Source organism: Elgaria multicarinata, chromosome 20 (assembly GCF_023053635.1).
Source record: "Elgaria multicarinata webbii isolate HBS135686 ecotype San Diego chromosome 20, rElgMul1.1.pri, whole genome shotgun sequence".
Taxonomy (NCBI): Eukaryota; Metazoa; Chordata; class Lepidosauria; order Squamata; family Anguidae; genus Elgaria; species Elgaria multicarinata.
Window position 1 is genome coordinate 12,528,869 of NC_086190.1, and position 22,137 is coordinate 12,551,005.

The 22,137-nt window shown below is 47.6% G+C and overlaps 1 protein-coding gene across 1 annotated transcript in view; it reads right to left on the reverse strand.

The window, feature by feature from the left end:
* Positions 1-17,639, reverse strand: part of VWA1 (von Willebrand factor A domain containing 1) — a 39,944-nt gene extending 22,305 nt beyond the window's left edge. The window contains exon 1 of the mRNA XM_063145064.1: positions 17,263-17,639. Within this exon, the coding sequence (XP_063001134.1) occupies positions 17,263-17,332 (70 nt within the window). The 5' untranslated portion in view covers positions 17,333-17,639. The remainder of the gene's footprint in view (positions 1-17,262) is intronic.
* Between the last annotated feature and the right edge of the window lie 4,498 nt (positions 17,640-22,137).

Sequence of the window (22,137 nt, forward strand, 5' to 3'; positions counted from 1 at the left end):
CAAAGGAATAGCATTTTCTGGTGGGAGTGGCAAGCTGTGGTGCTAAGTTATAGTCTATCTTTGCCTGCTTTCCTCTGCTCAAGGTTTAGCCACTACACCAGTGTGGTGTAGTGGTTAGAGTGTCAGACTGGGAGTCGGGAGATCTGGGTTCTAGTCCCTGTTCAGCCATGGAAGCCCATTGGGTGACTTTGGGCCAGTCACAGACTCTCAGCCCAGCCTAGCTCACTTTCCGCTGTCAGATCATCACCTAGTTTCTTTCAATATTACTCACAATCCTCCTCCTTCACGTCCTGCTTCTCGCTCTTGTCGTGACTTGCAATCTATCAATTATGAGGCTTTTTCCCAGTCTCTAGCCTCCTCCCTTCCTTCTGTCTGTTCGGCTGTCTCCTTGGACTCAGCTGTCTCCTTCTTTAATTCCTCCTTATCTTCAACTCTTGATAATCTTGCTCCATCTACAACTCGGATAGCTCGCCCTTCTCAACCCCAACCGTGGCTCACCTCTTCCCTCCGCTACCTTCGCTCTTGTTCCCGGGCAGCTGAACGCCTTTGGCGTAAGACCAGGGACCGGGCAGACTTTGTCCATTACAAATTTGTACTCTCCTCTTTCTCTTCTGCCATCTCACTGGCCAAACAGCAGTACTACTCAACGCTGATCCAATCAAATGCTAGGCATCCTCAGCGGCTCTTTGCGTCCTTCAATTCTCTTCTGAAGCCTAATCCGCCATCTCTCCCCGCCTCTCTGTCTGCTAATAACTTTGCCTCTTTTTTCAATGCTAAAATCCAAACTATCCGCTCTGATCTGGCCAGCTCTGCTCCTCTTCCAGTTCCTGTTCCTCATCTGTCAGCTCCTCCTGCAAATTTCTCTGCGTTTCCTTCGGTCTCTGCGGATGAACTGTCTACAATACTGCGCTCTTCGAAGCCTTCCACTTGTTCTCGTGATCCGATTCCTTCTCGCGTCTTTATTAATCTTATTCCTGCTATCCTCCCTTCCTTGCTACATATTATTAATCTTTCTCTGTCCTCTGGTTCATTTCCTTCTGCTTTTAAACATGCTACAGTCTCTCCCATTCTCAAGAAACCTACTCTTGATAGGCTATCTCTATCTAACTACCGACCTGTCTCTTTGTTGCCGTTTGTTTCAAAGATCCTGGAGCGTGCGGTCTACTCTCGCTGTCTTGACTTTCTTTCTAGTAACTCTGCTTTGGATCCATTTCAATCTGGATTCCGTCCTCTGCATTCCACCGAAACAGCCCTTACTAAGATCACCAATGATCTCCTTACTGCCAAGTCTAAAGGCCATTATTCCGTTCTTATTCTCCTTGATCTAACTGCAGCCTTTGACACGGTTGATCATGATCTTCTCTTAGATTCCCTTCATGACCTTGGATTTTGTGGCTCTGTCTATAACTGGTTTGCCTCCTATCTAGCGGGTCGCTCTTTCAGCGTGTTGGCTAATGGCAGCTCGTCTTCCTCCTTTCCCCTTTCAGTAGGGGTTCCGCAAGGCTCGGTGCTTGGCCCGTTGTTGTTTTCCTTATACATGTTGCCCTTGGGCAAGCTTATTCAATCTCATGGCCTCCAATATCATCTGTACGCCGATGATACACAACTATATCTGTCATCTCCGGAACTTTCTCCTGATGTTCACGATCGTATCTCGGCATGTCTTTCAGATATCTCAGCTTGGCTGCTTCATCGTCGCTTGAAACTTAACATGGCAAAGACTGAATTGCTTGTTTTTCCTCCTAAACCTTCTCCTCATCTCTCATTCTCTCTTACTGTCAATGATGTTACGCTTACTCCGGTCAAGGAAGCTCGTAGCCTTGGCTTTATCTTCGACTCCTCGCTCTCCTTTATTCCTCATATTGAGGCAGTAGCTAAATCTTGTCGATTTTTCCTGTATAATATTGCCAGGATTCGATCATTTTTGTCTGTCTCTTCTGCCAAGACGCTTGTTCATGCACTGGTTATTTCACGGTTGGACTACTGCAACCTTCTTCTCTCTGGCCTTCCTTCTTCTCACATCAGTCCGTTGGTTTCTGTTCACCACTCTGCCGCAAAGATCATCTTCTTGGCTCGCCGCTCTGACCATGTTACTCCGCTTCTGAAATCTCTTCATTGGCTTCCAATTCACTTCAGAATCCAATATAAACTTCTCCTGTTAACCTTCAAAGCTTTTCACGGTCTAGCTCCTTCCTATCTCTCCTCTCTCATCTCACACTATTGCCCCGCTCGTGCTCTTCGCTCCTCTGATGCCATGTTTCTCGCCTGCCCAAGGGCCTCTACTTCCCTTGCTCGGCTTCGTCCATTTTCGTCTGCTGCCCCTTACGCCTGGAACGCTCTTCCAGAACATTTGAGAACTACAAGTTCAACCACAGCTTTTAAAGCACAACTAAAAACTTTTCTTTTTCCTAAAGCTTTTAAAACTTGATGTTGTGCAGACTTCTACTGTTACTTTCTACTGTTAGTTTTTCCCTACCCCGTGCCTGCTTACCCTACCCTGTACCTGTTTGCATTCTCTTCCCCTCCTTATTGTTTTACTATGATTTTATTAGATTGTAAGCCTATGCGGCAGGGTCTTGCTATTTACTGTTTTACTCTGTACAGCACCATGTACATTGATGGTGCTATATAAATAAATAATAATAATAATAATAATAATTGTGAGGATAAAATGGAGAGGAGGAGGATTATGTACGCTGCCTTGAGTTCCTTGGAGGAAAAAAGGTGGGATATAAATGCAATAATAAATAAAATAATAAATATTTCAAAAGAAACAGGTATCGGACATCTCCATTTCACCTTTCTCATGGGGCAACGCATCCAATAGATTGTCTCGTCATCCTTGACCCCTGCCCTTGTTGGCTGGGGTTGATGGGAGCTGGAGTCCAATCCCAGTATGACGGCCTTACTGGTTCCTGGTGCTGAGATTTGACACCTTTATCTATATCTTTAACTTTATATTTTTTTATCTTTATCTTTATCTACCCTGGTCAGGTCCTTGACATGCTAGTTTTCTCTATGCGGGGGTGGCGGCGATGATTATGATGATGATTAGGACAATTTGATATGAACCTCACCCTGCAGTCTGTGGTGCTTCAGGTCAGACCCAAGTTCACCACTTCAGTAGAAATGAGACTTTATCAATAAATATCAATGAACCAGGAAATACGATTCAGTTTTGGGGATCAGCCTAGATTTATCTGTGCACCTAAGGCCAATTCTTAGGGCTGTGGGAGCTTAATCACGAAACACTGCTTGTTTAAAAACAAACAAAAACATTCCATTCATGCTTCCTTTGGGATGCAAAGATCACATGGGCTGTGTTTTGGAAAGACAGACTCCATGCCCTGAAAAGCTCCTAGTCAACAGATGTTATCCGCGTTGGGATGTCAACGCTGCATATCCCAGAGTCCTTCCATGTTCAGACAGAGAGAGATAATTTCAGCACTGGTATTATGACTAGCTCAGGTGAACCACGCTAGGAATGCGTGCAGTGGGGCAGGAGGAGAGCGGGGGGAAGAGAAAATGACCACGTTAGTGAAACAGTCGGTTGGTCTGATATCGCCCGAAAGAAAAGCTACAATCCTTTTCGGAATGACACAATTAAATCTAAGTTTGTAACTACGAGGGCAAGTGGAGGAAGGGTGGAAAACAGACCCGTTGATCTTTCCCAAATGAAAAGAGGAGTGCCCTTGTAGCATGTCTCACTCCAGGGCCGGCCCTGCCATGAAGCAGCCTGATGCGGGCGCATCAGGTAGCAGAATATGGGGAAAGTGGTGCGTTGTTCTCCTCTGCCAAAGGACCCGCTGCTTCCTGGCAGGACGAAGAAGCACCCTCGCACTCGCACGCCTGCCTCCCACCCACTCGGACTGCCTGGGCAGCCCATTGGCTGTGCCCACTGTTTCGCCCACTATTGAAAGCTCCACTGATCTGCTTTTCTAGTTTGAGGCCTGGCCCTCAGTTGAAGCCGGTGCCAGACCGCGACGGAGGCAGGTAAGTGTGGGGGAGAGAGCCAGGTAAGGGGGCAAGGGGGAGGGGGCTTATTCAGCCCCCATTTTGCCCCCCTTCCCCACTTACCTGCCTCCACCATGCGCCGTGGAGGCAAGTAAGTAGAGAAGGGGGGCAAAATCTCAATCCACCCCTCTGGATTTCACTCCTCAGAGCAGAGCAGGGGAGGGCCGGATCAACCCGAAGCGGATCAGCCTGATCCGAAAGTTGCGTATCGGGCCACGAAGTGGTTCGGGGGGGGGGTTTCCTAGTTTTTGAGCTCACCTCAACCTCAAAAAACCCAAGACTATGGCAAACAGCTTGATTGATAACTGGCAAATAGAGGGAGAAAATGTGGAGGCAGTGACAGACTTTGTATTTCTGGGCGCAAAGATTACTGCAGACGCTGACTGCAGCCAGGAAATCAGAAGACGTTTACTTCTTGGGAGGAGAGCAATGACAAATCTCGATAAAATAGTTAAGAGCAGAGACACCACACCGACAACAAAGGTCCGCATAGTTAAAGCAATGGTATTCCCCGTAGTAACCTATGGCTGCGAGAGCTGGACCATAAGGAAAGCTGAGCGAAGGAAGAGAGATGCTTTTGAACTGTGGTGTTGGAGGAAAATTCTGAGAGCGCCTTGGACCGCAAGAAGATCAAACCAGTCCATACTCCAGGAAATAAAGCCAGACTGCTCACTTGAGGGAATGGTATTAAAGGCAAAACTGAAGTGCTTTGGCCACATAATGAGAAGACAGGATACCCTGGAGAAGAGGCTGATGCTAGGGAAAGTGGAAGGCAAAAGGAAGAGGGGCCGACCAAGGGCAAGATGGATGGATGATATTCTGGAGGTGACAGACTTGACCTTGGGGGAGCTAGGGGTGGCGACAGCCGACAGAAAGCTCCGGCGTGGGCTGGTCCATGAAGTCACGAAGAGTCGGAAGCGACTGAATGAATAAACAACAACAACAACAACACTGTGAGATCATAGAATCATAGAATCATAGAATAGCAGAGTTGGAAGGGTCCTACAAGGCCATCTAGTCCAACCCCCTGCTCAATGCAGGAATCCACCCTAAAGCATCCCTGACAGATGGTTGACAGATGGCCAAAGGTGATGTATAAATAGGCAGGGAGAACATGCACACATGTCTCCCCATTGCTCTGCAGCCTCCCAGGCTTCCTGCACTTCCTGATCTGAAACAGCCCTATAGGGGGACTTGAAACTGTTTTGTAGTCCCACTGCTTCCGGTTCTACGGCCATGCAGGTCGCCGGCAGGACCGAAAAGGAGCCGGCTGTTCGCTCACCTCTCTGCTCGCTTGTGCAAGAGCAGCAGGGTGCCTGCATGAGGTCGGCTGAAGTCTCGCGATACTCCTGGGATGAGGCGCGAGAGGCTCGTGCTCCTCATCTCGGAAGTCTCACAGGGCTTGAGATTTCCGGGAGAGGTGGAGAGGCGGTGAGGGTGCGTACGCACCGAAAAAGGCAGGCAAGAAAACCCGCAGGTGCGCCCAGCTGAGTTACCTGGCAGGCAGAGAGGGTCGGAGGGTAGCAGGTGGCTGTAGGTGATCGCTTCAGGTGTCACCCTGCCTTGGGCCAGGCCTGTCTCGCTTTGTAATGTATTGCTGAAAATTTGACGCGGTTTGCTGTTTCACTCAGCAACAGATTGCTCCGCTTCACTGGTCATTCTTTAGAGCAGGGCTGCACAACGTTTTGGGCCGTGAGGGCCGCATCTGGTGTCGGTTGGGAGGCCGGGGACCCTGCATGTGAGCGCATGGACACATGTACAGATGCAGGGTCGGGATTGATGCTTTCCTGCCACCAATAAACCAGCAATCCCAGTTCGGGGTCACCGCCCCAGACCGATGTTCAACAGTGCAAAATCCAGCTGCAAAATCAGCAGAAAACGGCGGCAAAATCTACGGCAAATCGGTGGTGAGTTTGGTGGCCGCTGGGACAATATTGGCAGGTTGCATAAAAGGCCCTGTGGGGTGGGCACATGGACCCCTAAAGCCGTGGGTTGGGTAGCCCAGTTTTGCAACCCCATTGTCTTTTCAAAAATACAATCTTTATGCTTTATATTTATTTATTTATTATAGTACTTTTATCCCGCCCTTTAGCCAAAAAGGCTCTGAAGGCAGCTTACACAAACATTTCTTAAGACAGTCCCTGCCCACAGTCTTACAATCTAAAAAAAGATGACACAAAAGGAAAGGGGATTGGGAGGGAGGAGGAAAAAAGAAGCAGCAGCAAATTCAGGCACTTGATTCTTAGCTGCAAAGTTCAGCAGCTGTTTGCTTTCCCTCCGATGGCTTATGCTTTGCCATGGGGTTGCAGCCACCGAAGAATTCTCTGGGGCTCAACGATCGACTTGCATCATCTCTGATTTTACGAGACCTGCGTTAGTGACCTGTCCATTTCCAGGTTCAGTTTAAAGTGCCAGATCCGGAGCCTTCAACAACATGCTCTTATGCATCTTGACTCAGGAGTAAGCCCCACAGTGTTCAACGGTCACCCCTTTACAACCGGGTCCGGATCCTGGCCAGCTGAGAGAAATCGAGAAGCTCTGAGTTGCTTCCTCTTGCAAGTGGCAGGAGATGTTCTCTGGCTGAAGTCCACCTCATCTGATGTTCATAGAATCATAGAATAGCAGAGTTGGAAGGGGCCTACAAGGCCATCGAGTCCAACCCCCTGCTCGATGCAGGAATCCACCCTAAAGCATCCCTGACAGATGCTTGTCCAGCTGCCTCTTGAAGGCCTCTACTGTGGGAGAGCCCACAACCTCACCAGGCAACTGATTCCATTGTCGTACTGCTCTAACAGTCAGGAAGTTTTTCCTGATGTCCAGCTGGAATCTGGCTTCCTTTAACTTGAGCCCATTCTCTCCAGAATTTGGTGTCCCTCTTTCGAGGTTCCTCTCCCTTGCAATGCACGGCGGCAACAGAAAATGCTCCACCTATCTATTTAATTAACCTTTCTTCTGTTTGGATTTCTTAGTCAGAATGGGGCAGGAGGAGAGACATACCAGCTTCATGATCAAGCTCTGACAGGAGGAGCCAGGGAGATAGAGAGAACACAAAACAAACCCAGTATGAGGTAACTAACTCCATCGTCCACGCCCGGGAGGTGTTGTTTTCTACCAACGTGTCATATTGCCACAGCCACCTCTGTCAATTTCGGCTCCGCTCAGTTTCTCAGTTTTCTTTATCGGCTGTTCATTTCAGCCCGTTTTTGCGACGCTTTCCGAATTCGGCCGAAAAAAGGCTCCACACAAACATTGAAACACACTCTCATGGGCACATTTTTCTTATATCTGCATTGTTCTACGCATGCTTGTGCAAGCGAAGCGAGCGATTTACACATCTCCTCGCATACATACTTCCTGTAAGCGATTTCAGCCTAAGATAATGTGTTTGGGAAACATACTTTCTTCCAAGCATGCTCTTTTCCTTAATAATTATACACGGTTTTGCACGCATATTTTGGAGTACCGAATCGCCTCGCAGAATTCCGAATCGCCTCGCAGAATTCCGAATCGCCTCGCAGAATTCCAAACTGCCTCTCAGAATTCTCAAGAGCGCATTTCAGTCCACAAGCACGTTCTGGTCTGGATACAGGTTTGGGAGGTGCATATTGGGCACGTTCATGAACAAAAATTCAGACCAAATGAATTTCTCGACCATCCCTCCCTGTGCCTGTTACAACCACAAAACAGCATCAACCCAATCTGCAAACATCAGCGATCCACTGGCACCTTGGCAGAAAAGTACAAGGCAAAGTTGCTGCTTGGGATTTACATAGAATCATAGAATCATAGAATAGCAGAGTTGGAAGGGGCCTACAAGGCCATCTAGTCCAACCCCCTGCTCAATGCAGGAATCTCCAGTCACATCCAAAGTGACTGTAATTTACAGCTAGGCCGTACATGTAACTGGTAGAGAAAACTAATAAAATCTTTATTTAAAAAACGAGCTGTGGAATATATGGCTTCTTTATGTTTCCTCCATGGAGCGCAGGGTGACGTTTGAACCTCACAACAATCCTGTAAGGTAGATTAGGCCTGGAGAGAAAGAGCAACTCGCCCACGGTCTCCAGACCTTCAAGTGATTCCCAGGTTACTACAGGGACATGCTTATAACTACAACCCAGTTAAAGGCATTTTCCTCAGTGATATGAGATTTAGGCCATAGCTAGACCTAAGGTTTATCCCTGGATCATCCAGGGGTCAAACCTGTTCATCTAGGTGACACACAGGGGATCCAGTGCTCAGGCAGGGGTGAACCCTGGATGATCCCAGGAGAAACCTTAGGTCTAGCTGTGGCCTTAGGGTGAAATGCTATGATTGTTTAGACTGAAAAAAGTCCTACAATGCCGGCAGGAGATGCTGGGAGTTGTGGGACTTTTTTTCTGCCTAAGCAGGCGTAGGATTGCCCCCCTAGTCAATTAATCTGCTAGCTGCATTTGCAGATGCATCTTGTGGTAGGGAGTTCCATAATTTAACTGTGTGCTGTGTGAAGAAGGACTTCCTTTTATTTGCCCTGGATCTCCCACCCATCACCTTCATGGGATGACCCTTGGTTCTAGCATTTTGAGAGAGACAGAGAGAGGTTCAGGGCGGGCAGGCATGGGGGACTCCATTGGACTCCCGGATCTCTTCGGGCATGCACAACATCCCTACTTAACTTTGGGGTTTGCTGATGGCAATGGAGTCTGGAGGCTCCGATCCCCGTGGGCCGTTGATTCCGCTCCGGATTTCAGTCAGAGCTCTTTAAAAAAAAGCTTTCAAAGGCGTGACTGGCTGTGACTGAAACCCGGAGCGGATTCACCACCCCACTGACCTTCGAGCCACCAGCCTCCACTGTTGGCTGGTGCAAGTTGTGAAGGACTATTTTGGCTCTCGTCTTCACTGCCGCTTGAGCGCTTTTTGGAGTCAGCCAACCGGCTGCTGTTAAAAACAGGATGTTAGGCCGAGAGCTGTTACTGGGCTAAAGGCATCTGAGTTAATTAACGACACGGCTTTTACTAGCTGGTGGAGACAAACTGTTTGGAAGAGGCAGCAAGACAGATCTCAGCGGAGAAGTTTCTTTTACTCTTTTTTTTTCCTTGTAGGGTGGGAATCGAAACTCTCCGATGAGATGTTTATGACATCGGTCTAATTGGGGAGAGTGGGGGGGGGGATTTGGGGAAAAGAAGAACTGTTTCTCATTAAAACCTTGGACTCTCCAGTTTTCGGGGTCCGGAATTCTGCTTGCCGATTAAACCGCCTCGTTCCTCGTCACGTAAAGGGGGGCAGGCCGCTCTCTCCCTGTGCTTCGAGTGCCCTGAGCCAGCTGGCTTGCGTTTTCTGGAGCTGTGCTTTTACGATCTGAGCACCACCGTTTGGGCTTGCCAGAGTATATGTTCAAGTTTTCCAGAAAGCTCCTGAAACAGAAGCTGCTGGGATTGCTGTTATTATTATTCTTTTGCATTGAGGCATCCAACCGCTGGGTTGCATGCAGATTCCAGCTTAATTAGATGCTGTTGGAATGCAAGCTGATGAGCCTTTACAATCTGACGAATTCACGGAGGGAATCGGGGGTGCAGAACCTAATCCGGCCTGTTTGAGGCTTGTGCCGCTTCCATGGGGCCCGCCCCCTTGGCCCTGCAAACGCCACCCCTCCATAAACCCTGCCCCTATCGGGGATTGCGAAGGGGGTGGGGAGAGGAATTCCCACTGGTAACTCCATTCACAGATAACAGTGTAATGTCCAATCACAGATTTCCCATCACAGATTGGAGATAATGGTGGGGATTTCCCTGCACTCTTATCTCCCATGGTGGCGGGTTTCCCTGCACTCTTGTCTCCCATCACAGATTGGAGATAATGGTGATGGTTTTCCTGCACGCTTATCTCCTATGGTGGGGGTTTTCCCTGCACTCTTATCTCTCATCACAGATTGGAGATAATGGTGATGGTTTTCCTGCACGCTTATCTCCTATGGTGGGGGGTTTCCCTGCACTCTTATCTCTCATCACAGATTGGAGATAAGGATGGAGATTTCCCTACACTCTTATCTCCCATGGTTAGGGTTTCCCTGTACTCTTATCTCCAATGGTAGGGGTTTCCCTGCACTCTTATCTCCCATGGTGGGATTTCCCTGCACTCTTATCTCCCATCACAGATTGGAGATAACGGTGGGGGTTTCCCTGCACTCTTATCTCCCATCACAGATTGGAGATAAGGGTGGGGGGTTTCCCTGCACTCTTATCTCCCATCACAGATTGGAGATAACGGTGGGAGTTTCCCTGCACTCTTATCTCCCATCACAGATTGGAGATAAGGGTGGGGGGTTTCCCTGCACTCTTATCTCCCATGGTGGGGTTTTCCCTGCACTCTTATCTCCCATGGTGGGGTTTTCCCCTGCACTCTTATCTCCCATCACAAATTGGAGTTAACAGAGGACATTCCCCTGCACTGCTGCTTCACTGTGCACAGGCCTTCCCAGTCAAGGACGCTCCGCTCACAGTGAAGGTGAGCCATCTGAGTTCCCTTTGTGCCACAAACAGTGGAGTGATGGGGATTCAGATGGCTCTACTTCTGCCACCCTGCCTCCTTCCTTCTCGGTAGGCATCTTGGCTAAGCCAAATAAGAAGAGCCCTGCTGGAGCAGACCAAGGGTCCACCTAGCCCAGCATTCTGTTCACCCAGTGGCCAACCAGCTGTCATCCAGAGACCCACAAGCAGGACCTGAGTGCAACAGCACCCTCCCACACATGGTCCCCAGCAACTGGTGTACGTAAGGCATACTGTTTCAGAGGTAGCGTTAAGCATCAGGACTAGTAGCCATTGTTAGTTTTCTCATCCATGAAGCCATCTAGCCCCCTTTTAAAGCCATCCAAATTGGTGGACATCATTATGTCTTGTGATAGTGAATTCCATAGTTCATGTGCTGGGCGAAGACGTCCTTCCTTTGATCTGCCCTGAATCTCCCACCTACCAGCTTCCTGGGATGACCCCGTTCGTTTCCAGGATTACGGGAGAGGGAGAAAAATGCCCCCTCTTTCCACACCATGCATAATTTTACACACACAACCATATTCCCACTCCTTGGGCCGGCCCTGCATTCATGCAATTAACACCATGTGCTAAGAGCTGCATGAGCTACCATGGGCGTCATTTCTAACATACACATGCTCCTAGCTGCAACTTGGGATGGAATCTCCCGTTCCGTTTTGCTCAGTTTCTCATTTTCCTGATGGTGCATTCGTTTGGTCTCACTTCTGCATCAATTTGTGAATTTCGCAAAAAACCCCAAAAGGAAACAAAAACCCTCTTCACCGAAGCATGTACACATTTCTGTACTAGTTATTCCTAACAGACCCATCTGTGTATGCTCTGAAAACCTCTCGTTTGGATTACTGCAATGCGTTATACGTGGGGCTGCCTTTGAAAACGGTCTGGAAGCTTCAGCTGGTACAAAATAGGGCAGCCCGTTTACTAACAGGGACTGGCTGGCGAGATCACATTACACCAGTCCTTTTACGACTTCATTGGCTGCCAGTCCAGGTCCGGGCCCGATTCAAAGTGCTGGTATTGACATTTAAAGCCCTAAACGGTTTGGGGCCAGGTTATTTGAAGGAACGCCTCCTCCCGTATGTACCTGCCTGGACCTTAAGATCATCTACAGGGGTCCTTCTCTGTGAGCCCCTGCCAAAGGAAGTGAGGCAGGTGGCTACTAGGAGCAGGGCCTTCTTCGCTGTGGCACCCCAGTTGTGGAATGAGCTCCCCGGAGAGGTCCGCCTGGCGCCTACACTGTACTCCTTTCATTGCCAGCTGAAAACCTTTTTATTCTCTCATTATTTTATCACTTCAATTTAAATTTTACTGTTCTAACTCTGTATTTTAATCTTATATCAATTTTGCTGCGTGGTTTCTTATCCTGGTTGTGCTTTTTATACTGTATTTTGTAATTGCGCTTTTAACCTGTTGGTTGTTTTATTATGGTTTTAATTTTTGTGAACCGCCCAGAGAGCTTCGGCTATTGGGCGGTATAAAAATGCAATCAATCAATAAATAAAATAAAATTTCCTCCAGTGCACATTTTTTGCCAGCCAATTTACCTTACTCTAAAGATGCGTCTGTTTGGTGCACACTTTCCCATCGCTTGCAAATTTTGGGAGTTGCGAATTTCAGAAACCTTCGGGTTTCAGCCTGCGATTGCTTCCCGTCTTGCAGATAGATTTGGGAGGTACGTTTATCAAAAAATATGGAGCTAAAATAATTCTCCGTCCTTCGCTGCTACAAACACAGTATTTGTTTAGCTCCTCTTGCCTTTCTTCCCAGGATCTCAGTTTGAGAGGGAGGGGGGACCTAATTCCACTGCACAATACAACAAGTTTCTGTTACACAACAGAGCCTCACTGCTGCGTCAGCAAAATGTTGCCCGTTTCCACCGTGCCTTGCAAAAGAGGGGCAGAGGGCAGCCGACGACGCCACCCGCGTGGGCATCGGGGGGAAATCCTGACGGAGCAGCGGAGTTGTAGCAGCGGAGTTGTGGGTTTGTAATGCTACAACCCGACAAAACTGCCTGGCTGTTAGAAGCTAGCTTCCAGCTTGTGGCGTTTCTCGGCCTCCGTCGACTTTCGGTTGCAGTGTGTCAGCAGTTTTCTTGCTCTGCAGCTTCTTGAAGGGGGAGGAAAACTCCGCTAACGGCAAATGAAAGCCGCCGTTTCGGTTGCGCTGACGCGCTGACCACCCTAAAGCATCCCTGACTACCCTAAGGCAGCAATGCTGCACATGTTTATCAGAAATAAGTACTCCAATGCCCAGCATGCCACAGCGAGCCATGCTGGCTGGAGAATGCTGGGAAATTGTAAGACTTGTTTCTGTCTCAACACGCGTAGCCTTGCATGGAGGCTGCATCCCTATACACAACGGAGTAAATCTATTGAACTCAACGGGGTTTACAGGATTGCACTGTAAATCTGTTTCAGCTGGTCTTGAATTTTTTAAGAACTCCTGTAACTTTAACAACAGAAGCCTCGGTTATTGGGTTTTTATCTCCTCTCCCCTCCTCTTCCCTCTTTCCTTTTATGTCATGCCTTTTCGATTGCCCGCCTGCAGGCAGGAGCGGTCTTTTTATTTGATCTTACGAAAGCCGCACTGGCCCTCATCCAGTTGCAGTTTAATCAGGATGCCTTCAGTAGATTCATTGACCTGGGGCTTACTCCAAGCATGCATAGGACTGCAGCCAAGGTTCTAGGGAAAGGAGAGGCTGGCTGTAGCTCAGTGATAGAAGCCTGGCTTTGCATACGGAAGGTCGCAGGTTCGATTCCCAACATCCCCAGGCGGGGCTGGAAACATTCTTTCTTGAAACACTAGAGCACCATTGCTGCTAGTCTAGGGTGACCCTATGAAAAGGAGGACTGGGCTCCTGTATCTTTAACAGCTGCATAGAAAAGGGAATTTCAGCAGGTGTCATTTGTATATATGGAGAACCTGGTGAAATTCCCTCTTCATCACAACAGTTACTAGTCAATGTTTGACAATCCGGGGCTAAATGGACTTCCTATAACACAGCATGTATTGTCCTTAATTGCTGGAAGAAGGAGCAGTGATCAAGTCCCATTGCTTTCAATAGGAACCACAGCTCAGAACTATTCATGATTACTCAGAAACATGTCCTTCGGGTTGGAATCCCGAGTGAATATGCCAAAGATCCTAGTATCACAGAATAGTAGAGTCAGAAGGGTCCTCTAAGGCCATCGAGTCCAACCCCCTGCTCAATGCAGGAATCCTCCTTAAAGGATCCCTGACAGATAGCTGTCCAACTGCCTCTTGAATGCCTCTAGGGTGGGAGAACCCACCACCTCCCTAGGTCACTGGTTCCATTGTTGTACTGCTCTAACAGTCAGGACGTTTTTCCTGATGTCCAGCTGGAATCCGACTTCCTGTAACTTGAGCCCATTATTCCGTGCCCTGCGCTCTGGGAGGATCGAGAAGAGATCCTGGCCCTCACCCGTGTGACAACCTTTCAAGCATTTGAATAGTGCTATCATGTCTAGGGTGACCATATGAAAGGAGGACAGGGCTCCTGTATCTTTAACAGTTGAATAGAAAAGGGAATTTCAGCAGGTGTCATTTGTATATATGGAGAACCTGGTGAAATTCCCTCTTTATCACAACAGTTAAAGCTGCAGGAGCTATAGTAGAGTGACCAGATTTAAAAGAGGGCAGGGCTCCTGCAGCTTTAACTGTTGTGATGAAGAGGGAATTTCACCAGGTTCCCCATATATACAAATGACACCTGCTTTAATTCCCTTTTCAATACAACTGGTAAAAATACAGGAGCCCTGTCCTCCTTTTCATAGGATCACCCTAAATCATGTCTCCTCTCAATTCCACACACCCTCGACAAGTAGCAGCTAATTGACGTGAGAACCCTTTGCCCAGATTTATTTATTTCCAACTGAAAGGAGGGCAGGGGGAGAAGGGAAAGTAGAGGCTGGTGGCCCAAAGGTCAGTGGGGGCGGTGAACCCACTCCGGGTTTCAATCAGAACTCTAAAGGAGCTACCCAAGGGGTGGTTAGAGTCCTGACTAGCTCTCACCGAAACCATGAGCGAAATCACTGCCCTGCCGACATTGGAGTCCCCAGCCGCCGCTGGAGTAGGGAGCCGTAAAGTTGGACGGAAGCTCAAAGGTCAGCTAGGCCAACCCACAGCTGATGCAGGAAATCCATCATGAGGGAACCCCTGGCAGCTACGTGGCCATCCAACCTCTGCTGAAACTTCTCTGGAGAGTCCACCGCCAAGCATCTGCTGCCTTGAGGAAGTTCATCCTCAGGTGTAGTTGAAATCCTGCCCGAAGCCGCGCTTTGGGTCCTGCCCTCTGGGGTCAAAGGTAGGTCAATGGTAGGGTGACCATATGAAAAGGAGGACCAGGCTCCTGTATCTTTAACAGTTGCCTAGAAAAGGGAATTTCAGCAGGTGTCATTTGTATATACGGAGAACCTGGTGAAATTCCCTCTTCATCACAACAGTTAAAGTGCAGGAGCTATTCTAGAGTGACCAGATTTAAAAGAGAGCAGGGCTCCTGCAGCTTTAACTGTTGTGATGAAGAGGGAATTTCACCAGGTTCCCCATATATACAAATGACACCTGCTGAAATTCCCTTTTCTATGCAACTGTTAAAGATACAGGAGCCCTGCCCTCTTTTAAAATGGTCACTCTAGTATAGCTCCTGCAGGTTTAACTGTTGCGATGAAGAGGAAATTTCACCAGTTTCTCCATATATACAAATGACACCTGCTGAAATTCCCTTTTCAATGAACCTGTTAAAGATACAGGACCCCTGTCCTCCTTTTCATATGGTCACCCTATTCAACGGGGCTCCATCCTCTAGGTGACAACCTTTCCGTTTTGGATAGTTGATTGATTGATTGATTGATTGATTGCATTTCTATACCGCCCAATAGCCGAAGCTCTCTGGGTGGTTTACAAAATTAAGACAATTCAAAACAAAACAACAGTATAAAACCCTAATATAAAATACAATAGAAAAACACAACCAAGATAAAAACAGCAGCAATGCAAAAATACAAATTTAAAATACAAATTTAAAACAGCAAAGTTCAAATTCATTTATAGACTGGTAAAATACTTGGGAGGATAAAAAAAGTTCCTCTCTCTACCTCAGTACCATTCACAAGCTGCCTCTCCAATTTCACAAGAAGGGCTGTTCTCGTGGTTGACCGTGGCTGGTCATAGAACCATTGGTGGTTGACCACTGGAATTGAAGCTTGCTGCGTCCCAACTCCGCGGCAGGGGGCGGCCCTCATCTCGCAGAGAACGGTTTAGCTAGGACAAAATCCCCGAAGGCAACTGTCTGCCAGAGGCCTGATGGTGTTTATTTTTTAATTTTTTATTGCATTTATATCCTGCCTTTTTTCCTCCAAGGAACCCAAGGCGGTGTGTACATAATCCTCCTCCTTTCCATTTTATCCTCACAACAACAACCCTGTGAGGTAGGTTAGGCTGAGAGTCTGTGACTGGCCAGAAGTCACCCAGTGGGTTTCCACGGCCGAGTGGGGACTAGAACCCAGATCTCCCGACTCCCAGTCCAACACCTTAGCCACTAGACCACATGGGCTCTGATGGTGTTCATTTATTTATTTTTATTTATTTAAGGATTTTTATGCCGCCATTCAGCCAAAAAAGGCTCTCACGGCTGCTTGCAAAAGTATTTTTTGACAGTCCCTGCCCACAGGCTTACAATCTAAAAGACATGACACAAAAGGAAAGGGGATTGGGAGGGAGGAGGAAAGTTCATCAACCTTCCACAGGTGGGCTGCCTTCACTCTTCTGTTCACATCTCTCCTAACATCCACACCAAGCTGCTGATGTCACTCCTTTCGTCAAAGACAAAATACACACCACTGTGAACTTCTCAGCTATTCCTCTGCTACTACCTTCAGCTTCTCCTGCCTCACAAAAGCTTCGATCTGTAACCTCCTCGGGGCAGGGACCTGCGTCTTGGCTCTCCAGCCTACGCACTACGGACACTGCCAGTAGCCTGGCGTTTTACATCCCCGTTTCTCCCAAATGCCTTGCTCTATAACGGGGGCAGAGAACCGTTGGATGTTGCTGGACCACCGCATCCAACATCCCTGACCGGGCTGTCTGGGGCTGATGGGAGCTGGAGTCCGACGACGACATCCAGAGGACCACAATTTCCCCGTTCCTACGCTATAATAATAGCCAACATTGCAGAAGAAGGAAGTTAGAAAGGACGAACACACTTTGACAAAGGCAGGCTGGAAAAACGGCAGAAGATGTTTCCAGAGTGACACCAGGTTTCAACTTCCATCAAGACAGTTGACAAGTCCTTCTCTCAGGTGGTTTCCAGGTGAGGTTTTTAACAGAGCCGTCCCGCTTCTTTCACGGCCGCGTTTCCCCACTGCTTTGCCTTTCTTTACGGCGGAAAATCCGCTCAGAAAGGAAAGATGGGAAAGCGGTGCTTTCTGAAAGCGAGCCCATGGACCCCTCCGTCCGAAAACACCCCGAATCGTAGTGCAGTTATGTACCTTTTGCTAGCCATACTCTACCTCTGTGTGTGTGTGTGTCCAGCAAATTCTTACGCAGCCCGAGCTAATATTAACTTTGGAAAACATCCAACACACCTTAAGAAAACAAAACTAACAAAAAAAAAGTCACAAAGAGAAATAGCCGCAAATAAAAGCTGGGATTTCGGGTGGGGGGGTGGGGACACAGATGACCGCACGGTCTTTAAACCACTCACCTCTTTGAAGGAGAGGTTGTCCCAGCAGCACATGAAGGCAGAAAATAAGCAGCAGAGCTTTGGACCACATAGCAAGTCCCTGAGCAGCTACCTTAAACCCAATACGGCAAAGTGGGGAAGACAGAGCGGACGTCTGGGCTCAGTCATATTAAAGTCTCTGGCAGCGCGAGTCAGGATTCGTGCGTTTTATGCCACCCCCCTGGCCTTGAGTGCAGAAACACCCACCCTTCCAGGGCTTGGTAATTTCTCTCTCTCTCTCTCTCTCTCCCTGCGCAGTTGCGAAATCTCCAAGTCAGTTCCTCTCTTTTCCTTTCCTTTTTTCCGAGTCGTAAATCCTTTCTGACAGGGGTGGCTACGAGAGAGACGCCCCCCCCCTTCTCCTCTGGCTGCTGCTGCCTTCTTTAAAAGTTTGCCTCGCCTAGGAGTGGGAGAGAAGCAGGCCAGCAGAAACAGCCAGAGTTTGGGTTGCCAGCTTTCAGAGAGCTGTCCCAGCGGCAGAACTTTCCAGAACCATTGCCAACTTTTGGGCTCTTTAACTGCACTGCCACCACCGGCAGACGTTCGCAAGTGGACGCCACCTGCTCATTCCCAGAGATTTCCAAGCCACCGTTCAAAGCAGAGGAGCAGAACCTGGCACAAAAGTTGGCAACGGCTGTGTGAAAATTTCACACACAGAAATTTAGCTGGAGAACTCTCTGGCGTGGAAAGGAAGCTTTTCTCATCACCTTACCTGGTAGAGTTAGGTTACTGTCAAAGACACAGGAACATGGCCAGTAAAAAAAGTTGGCAACCCTATGGCGAGACCTATAATTTGACCCCTGTGCCTAGCTTTTGTTGTTGCTGTCTTGGAGGCAAGTCCAACTGTTTACGGTAAGATGTTTACTTCCCCCTAACTGTGGACAGCATTGCAACCCTGAGGTTGCCAACTCCACACACACACCCCAGTACGGCTCCAATTCCTTAACATCTATGCAGCTCAACTACTCAGAAGCCAAAGTTTTTCCTGGTTTGGAGATTCAGGGATAGGGAAAGCATCAGCTGACTGAATCTCTGTTTGTGATGCAGTTGTTTAAAGCGGAGGAGCCCTCCCCCCCAAAAAAGTTGGCAACCCTAAAAATCAGTCCTTATGGAGATGGGATGGGGGCTACAGTGGTCTTATTCTTTTCAGAATCCATGTCTAACCTCAGTGCCCCCCCCATTATATCAACCCCTTCTGCTTCTTCTCTATGGGGTTGTTCCTATCTTTGTGGCTTGTTATTCTGTGTTACGTCCCCCCCCCCCCCCGAGAAGAAATTAGTGCAAGAAAAACCCTTTCACAACCCACACTAATTTCTAACAGGCCGGGAGGGATCATACATTTTGCCATCAGTTCACATCCTACCCCCTGCTTTATAAAAACACAGTGATGTCTTAGCAAGGTCATATTTTTAAGGGTCCCACCCGTTTAGGGTGACCCTATGAAAAGGAGGACAGGGCTCCTGTATCTTCAACAGTTGCATAGAAAAGGGAATTTCAGCAGGTGTCATTTGTATATATGGAGAACCTGGTGAAATTCCCTCTTCATCACAACAGTTAAAGTGCAGGAGCTATACTAGAGTGACCAGATTTAAAAGAGGGCAGGGCTCCTGCAGCTTTAGCTGTTGTGATGAAGAGGAAATTTCACCAAGTTCCCCATATATACAAATGACACCTGCTGCCATCCCCTTTTCAATAAAACTGTTAAAGATACAGGGTCACCCTAACCCATTCCTGATAGCGGTTAGCATCAATTTTTCTGTTATCAAGAGCAAGTTTCTCAGCTGACCGCTTCCATTTTTAACAACGTTAAGATTTTATTTATTTAAGAACATAAGAACATAACAAGAGCTATGCTGGATCACACCAAGGGTCCATCTAGCCCAGCACTCTGTTCACTCAGCGGCCAACCAGCCATCGGCCAGGGATGAACAAGCAGGACATGGTGCAACAGCACCCTCCCGCCCATGTTCCCCAGCAAATGGCGCTTATGAAAACATTTGTATTCTGCCATATGTCATTTGGATCTTATCAGCGTACAGATAAAATCAAACAGTACAAAACCAGAAATAACATGCACAGTTAAAAACGTATGAAAGAATCAACGAGCTAAAACCAATAGAAAATCTAAAAGAGATAAAAACATTTTAAAAAATGACTTCAAATACCCTTTGCAAAATGGGGAGGTCGTGGCATAGTCCCAAGAGGCAAACAATGTTAAATTTCTTACGTGCGCAAAAACAGACAGACATAAGACAGGGGATTTGGTAACGCTCCAAATAACGGTGTGACCTTACGGAGGGTGGATTCGGGAATTTTTTGCTTACGGACCAGTACGGCCGAAATGTGTTTTGCGTGTCGCTGAAAAACACTTGACTTTTCTAGAAAGTAAAGGATCTGGTTGCAATCGAGAGGAATCGCTGAAAAACAAGCTTGCCCACACAAAGTATGCACAGTGTCCCACCCAGTCGCAATGGCTCGGCGAGGACTGCTGGCTGAGATTCAGAGAACGAGGCAACCAAATCTGCACACTGGCACTGTTGTTAAAAAGGCACAGCTGCAGAGCCCGGCAGAGAAGTTGGCAACCCCAGAGACAAAAACACAGCTGCTGATGTTTCCCCAGGGCTTTTTTTTTTAAAATGTGCGGAGCTGCCCAGAAAGCCGAAAGCCAACGAAATGGTGGCACCGATTCAGTAACACTATCTGGGTGACTCAACCTCACATGCCTCGTTCGTTCTGACTGGCCAAAATATTTCTACAGATTTAAGGGAGCCCAGTGCTGAGAAAGGGTGTAACGAGAGTGAGGGGGGAATATCTAGTAGGTACCGCTATTTATTTATTTATTTATTTATTTATTTAATGCATTTCTATCCTGTCTTCCTCACCCCCATATCCTCTCAGGAACCCTGTGAGGTAGGCCAGGCTGAGTGAGAGCGAGCAATTGTTTCAAGGTCACTCAGGGACAGCTTTAACTGTTGTGATGAAGAGATAATTTCACCAGGTGCTGCATGCATACCAACCACACCTGCTGAAATTCCCTTTTCAATACAACTTAAAGATACAGGAGCCCTGTCCTCTTTTCCATATGGTCACCCTATATATTCTGCTTGGTGTAGATCTGGCTCAGCACTCTGACCACTACACCGCACTGTCTCTCACAGACTGTTGGCCTTGGAGTCCCATTCTTCCTCCTTTCACTGTCCCCACTTTGCCCCATGCCTGCCTCTTTCTGGCCACACCCTGCCTTTTAAAGAATTAGAGATGAAGTGCTAAGAGTATCTCTGAGCATGTACCAAGTGCTTTCCTGTAGCACAACCATAGCCTGTTTTCACCCACTTAGAATCATAGAATCATAGAATAGCAGAGTTGGAAGGGGCCTAAAAGGCCATCGAGTCCAATGCAGGAATCCACCCTAAAGCATCCCTGACAGATGGTTGTCCAGCTGCCTCTTGAAGGCCTCTAGTGTGGGAGAGGCCACAACCTCCCTAGGTGACTGGTTCCATTGTTGTACTACTCTAACAGTCAGGAAGTTTTTCCTGATGTCCAGCTGGAATCTGGCTTCCTTTAACTTGAGCCCGTTATTCCGTGTCCTGCACTCTGGGAGGATCGAGAAGAGATCCTGGCCCTCCTCTGTGTGACAACCTTTTAAGTATTTGAAGAGTGCTATCATGTCTCCCCTAAATCTTCTCTTCTTCCAATGAAAGAGCAGGAGTTTTGTGTTGTCTGGGGATGATGGGAATTGCAGAAGGCATCTGTATTAGGGCTTCCTACAGTAATCCACTAAAGGGGCTAACGTTTATGTCATTATTCCAGAGCTCTTCTTACTTTCACAGCTGATGCTGAGAACCTGTGGGCTCCAAAGGCAAGAACCAATTCAGCTGGTTTTTATATTTTGGGTTGCCAACATTGTCTAGCTTATGAACCCGGCAAACAAAGTTTATTAAATGTCATGGAGGACTTGAAGAAATGGGGAACAGGTCTATCTGCTCATTTATCTATTTATCACAAATGTGTCTACCCATGCAGACATTTGCACAAGTTAGGCTTCCATTAAAGGCAGAGGAGCAGAACCAGGAAAAAAAATTGGCAACCCTCTTCATGTATGACATAATAATAATTAGGGCTGTGCACAGACACCCCCCCCCCGATCCACAACTTCCAGATCAGGTCCGCTTCGCATTGATTCGCCTCCGCTCCGCTCCACTCATTTATTATTATTATTATTATTATTATTATTATTATTATTATTTATTTATTTATATAGCACCATCAATGTACATGGTGCTGTACAGAGTAAAACAGTAAATAGCAAGACCCTGCCGCATAGGCTTACAATCTAATAAAATCATAGTAAAACAATAAGGAGGGGAAGAGAATGCAAACAGGTACAGGGTAGGGTAAGCAGGCACAGGGTAGGGTAAAACCAGTTGGAGTTCATTTCCTGGTTAAGTTTCATTTCCTCTACGTGAGAACATTACATTGATTTTGGGGAAAGAGGGGATGAAAGAGTGAGAGAGCCAGCCAGGAGACAGACCAGGGACAGAGAAAGACCACAGCTTATGGAAGGAGCAGAAAGAAGCAGCTTAGGGTAAAAGAATGTGTGTGTTTTCAACTCTTATTAGCAACCTTTAATGTTTCTATCACTCAGCTCTATGGACGAAATGCCTTTAGTTGTAATTTGCTTGCTTTACTTTACTCGTAAACGGTTGTGTTAAGCCACAATTCTCTGGAGTGTCACTCACCCCATGGCGAGAGCCTAAACCAGACATTACCAGAAAGAGGAAGGTAAAAAGAAGGTATCTGGGACCCTTAAGGAGGCAGAGATTTTTAAGGACTCGCTCAGGAAGTCTGGGTCATAGG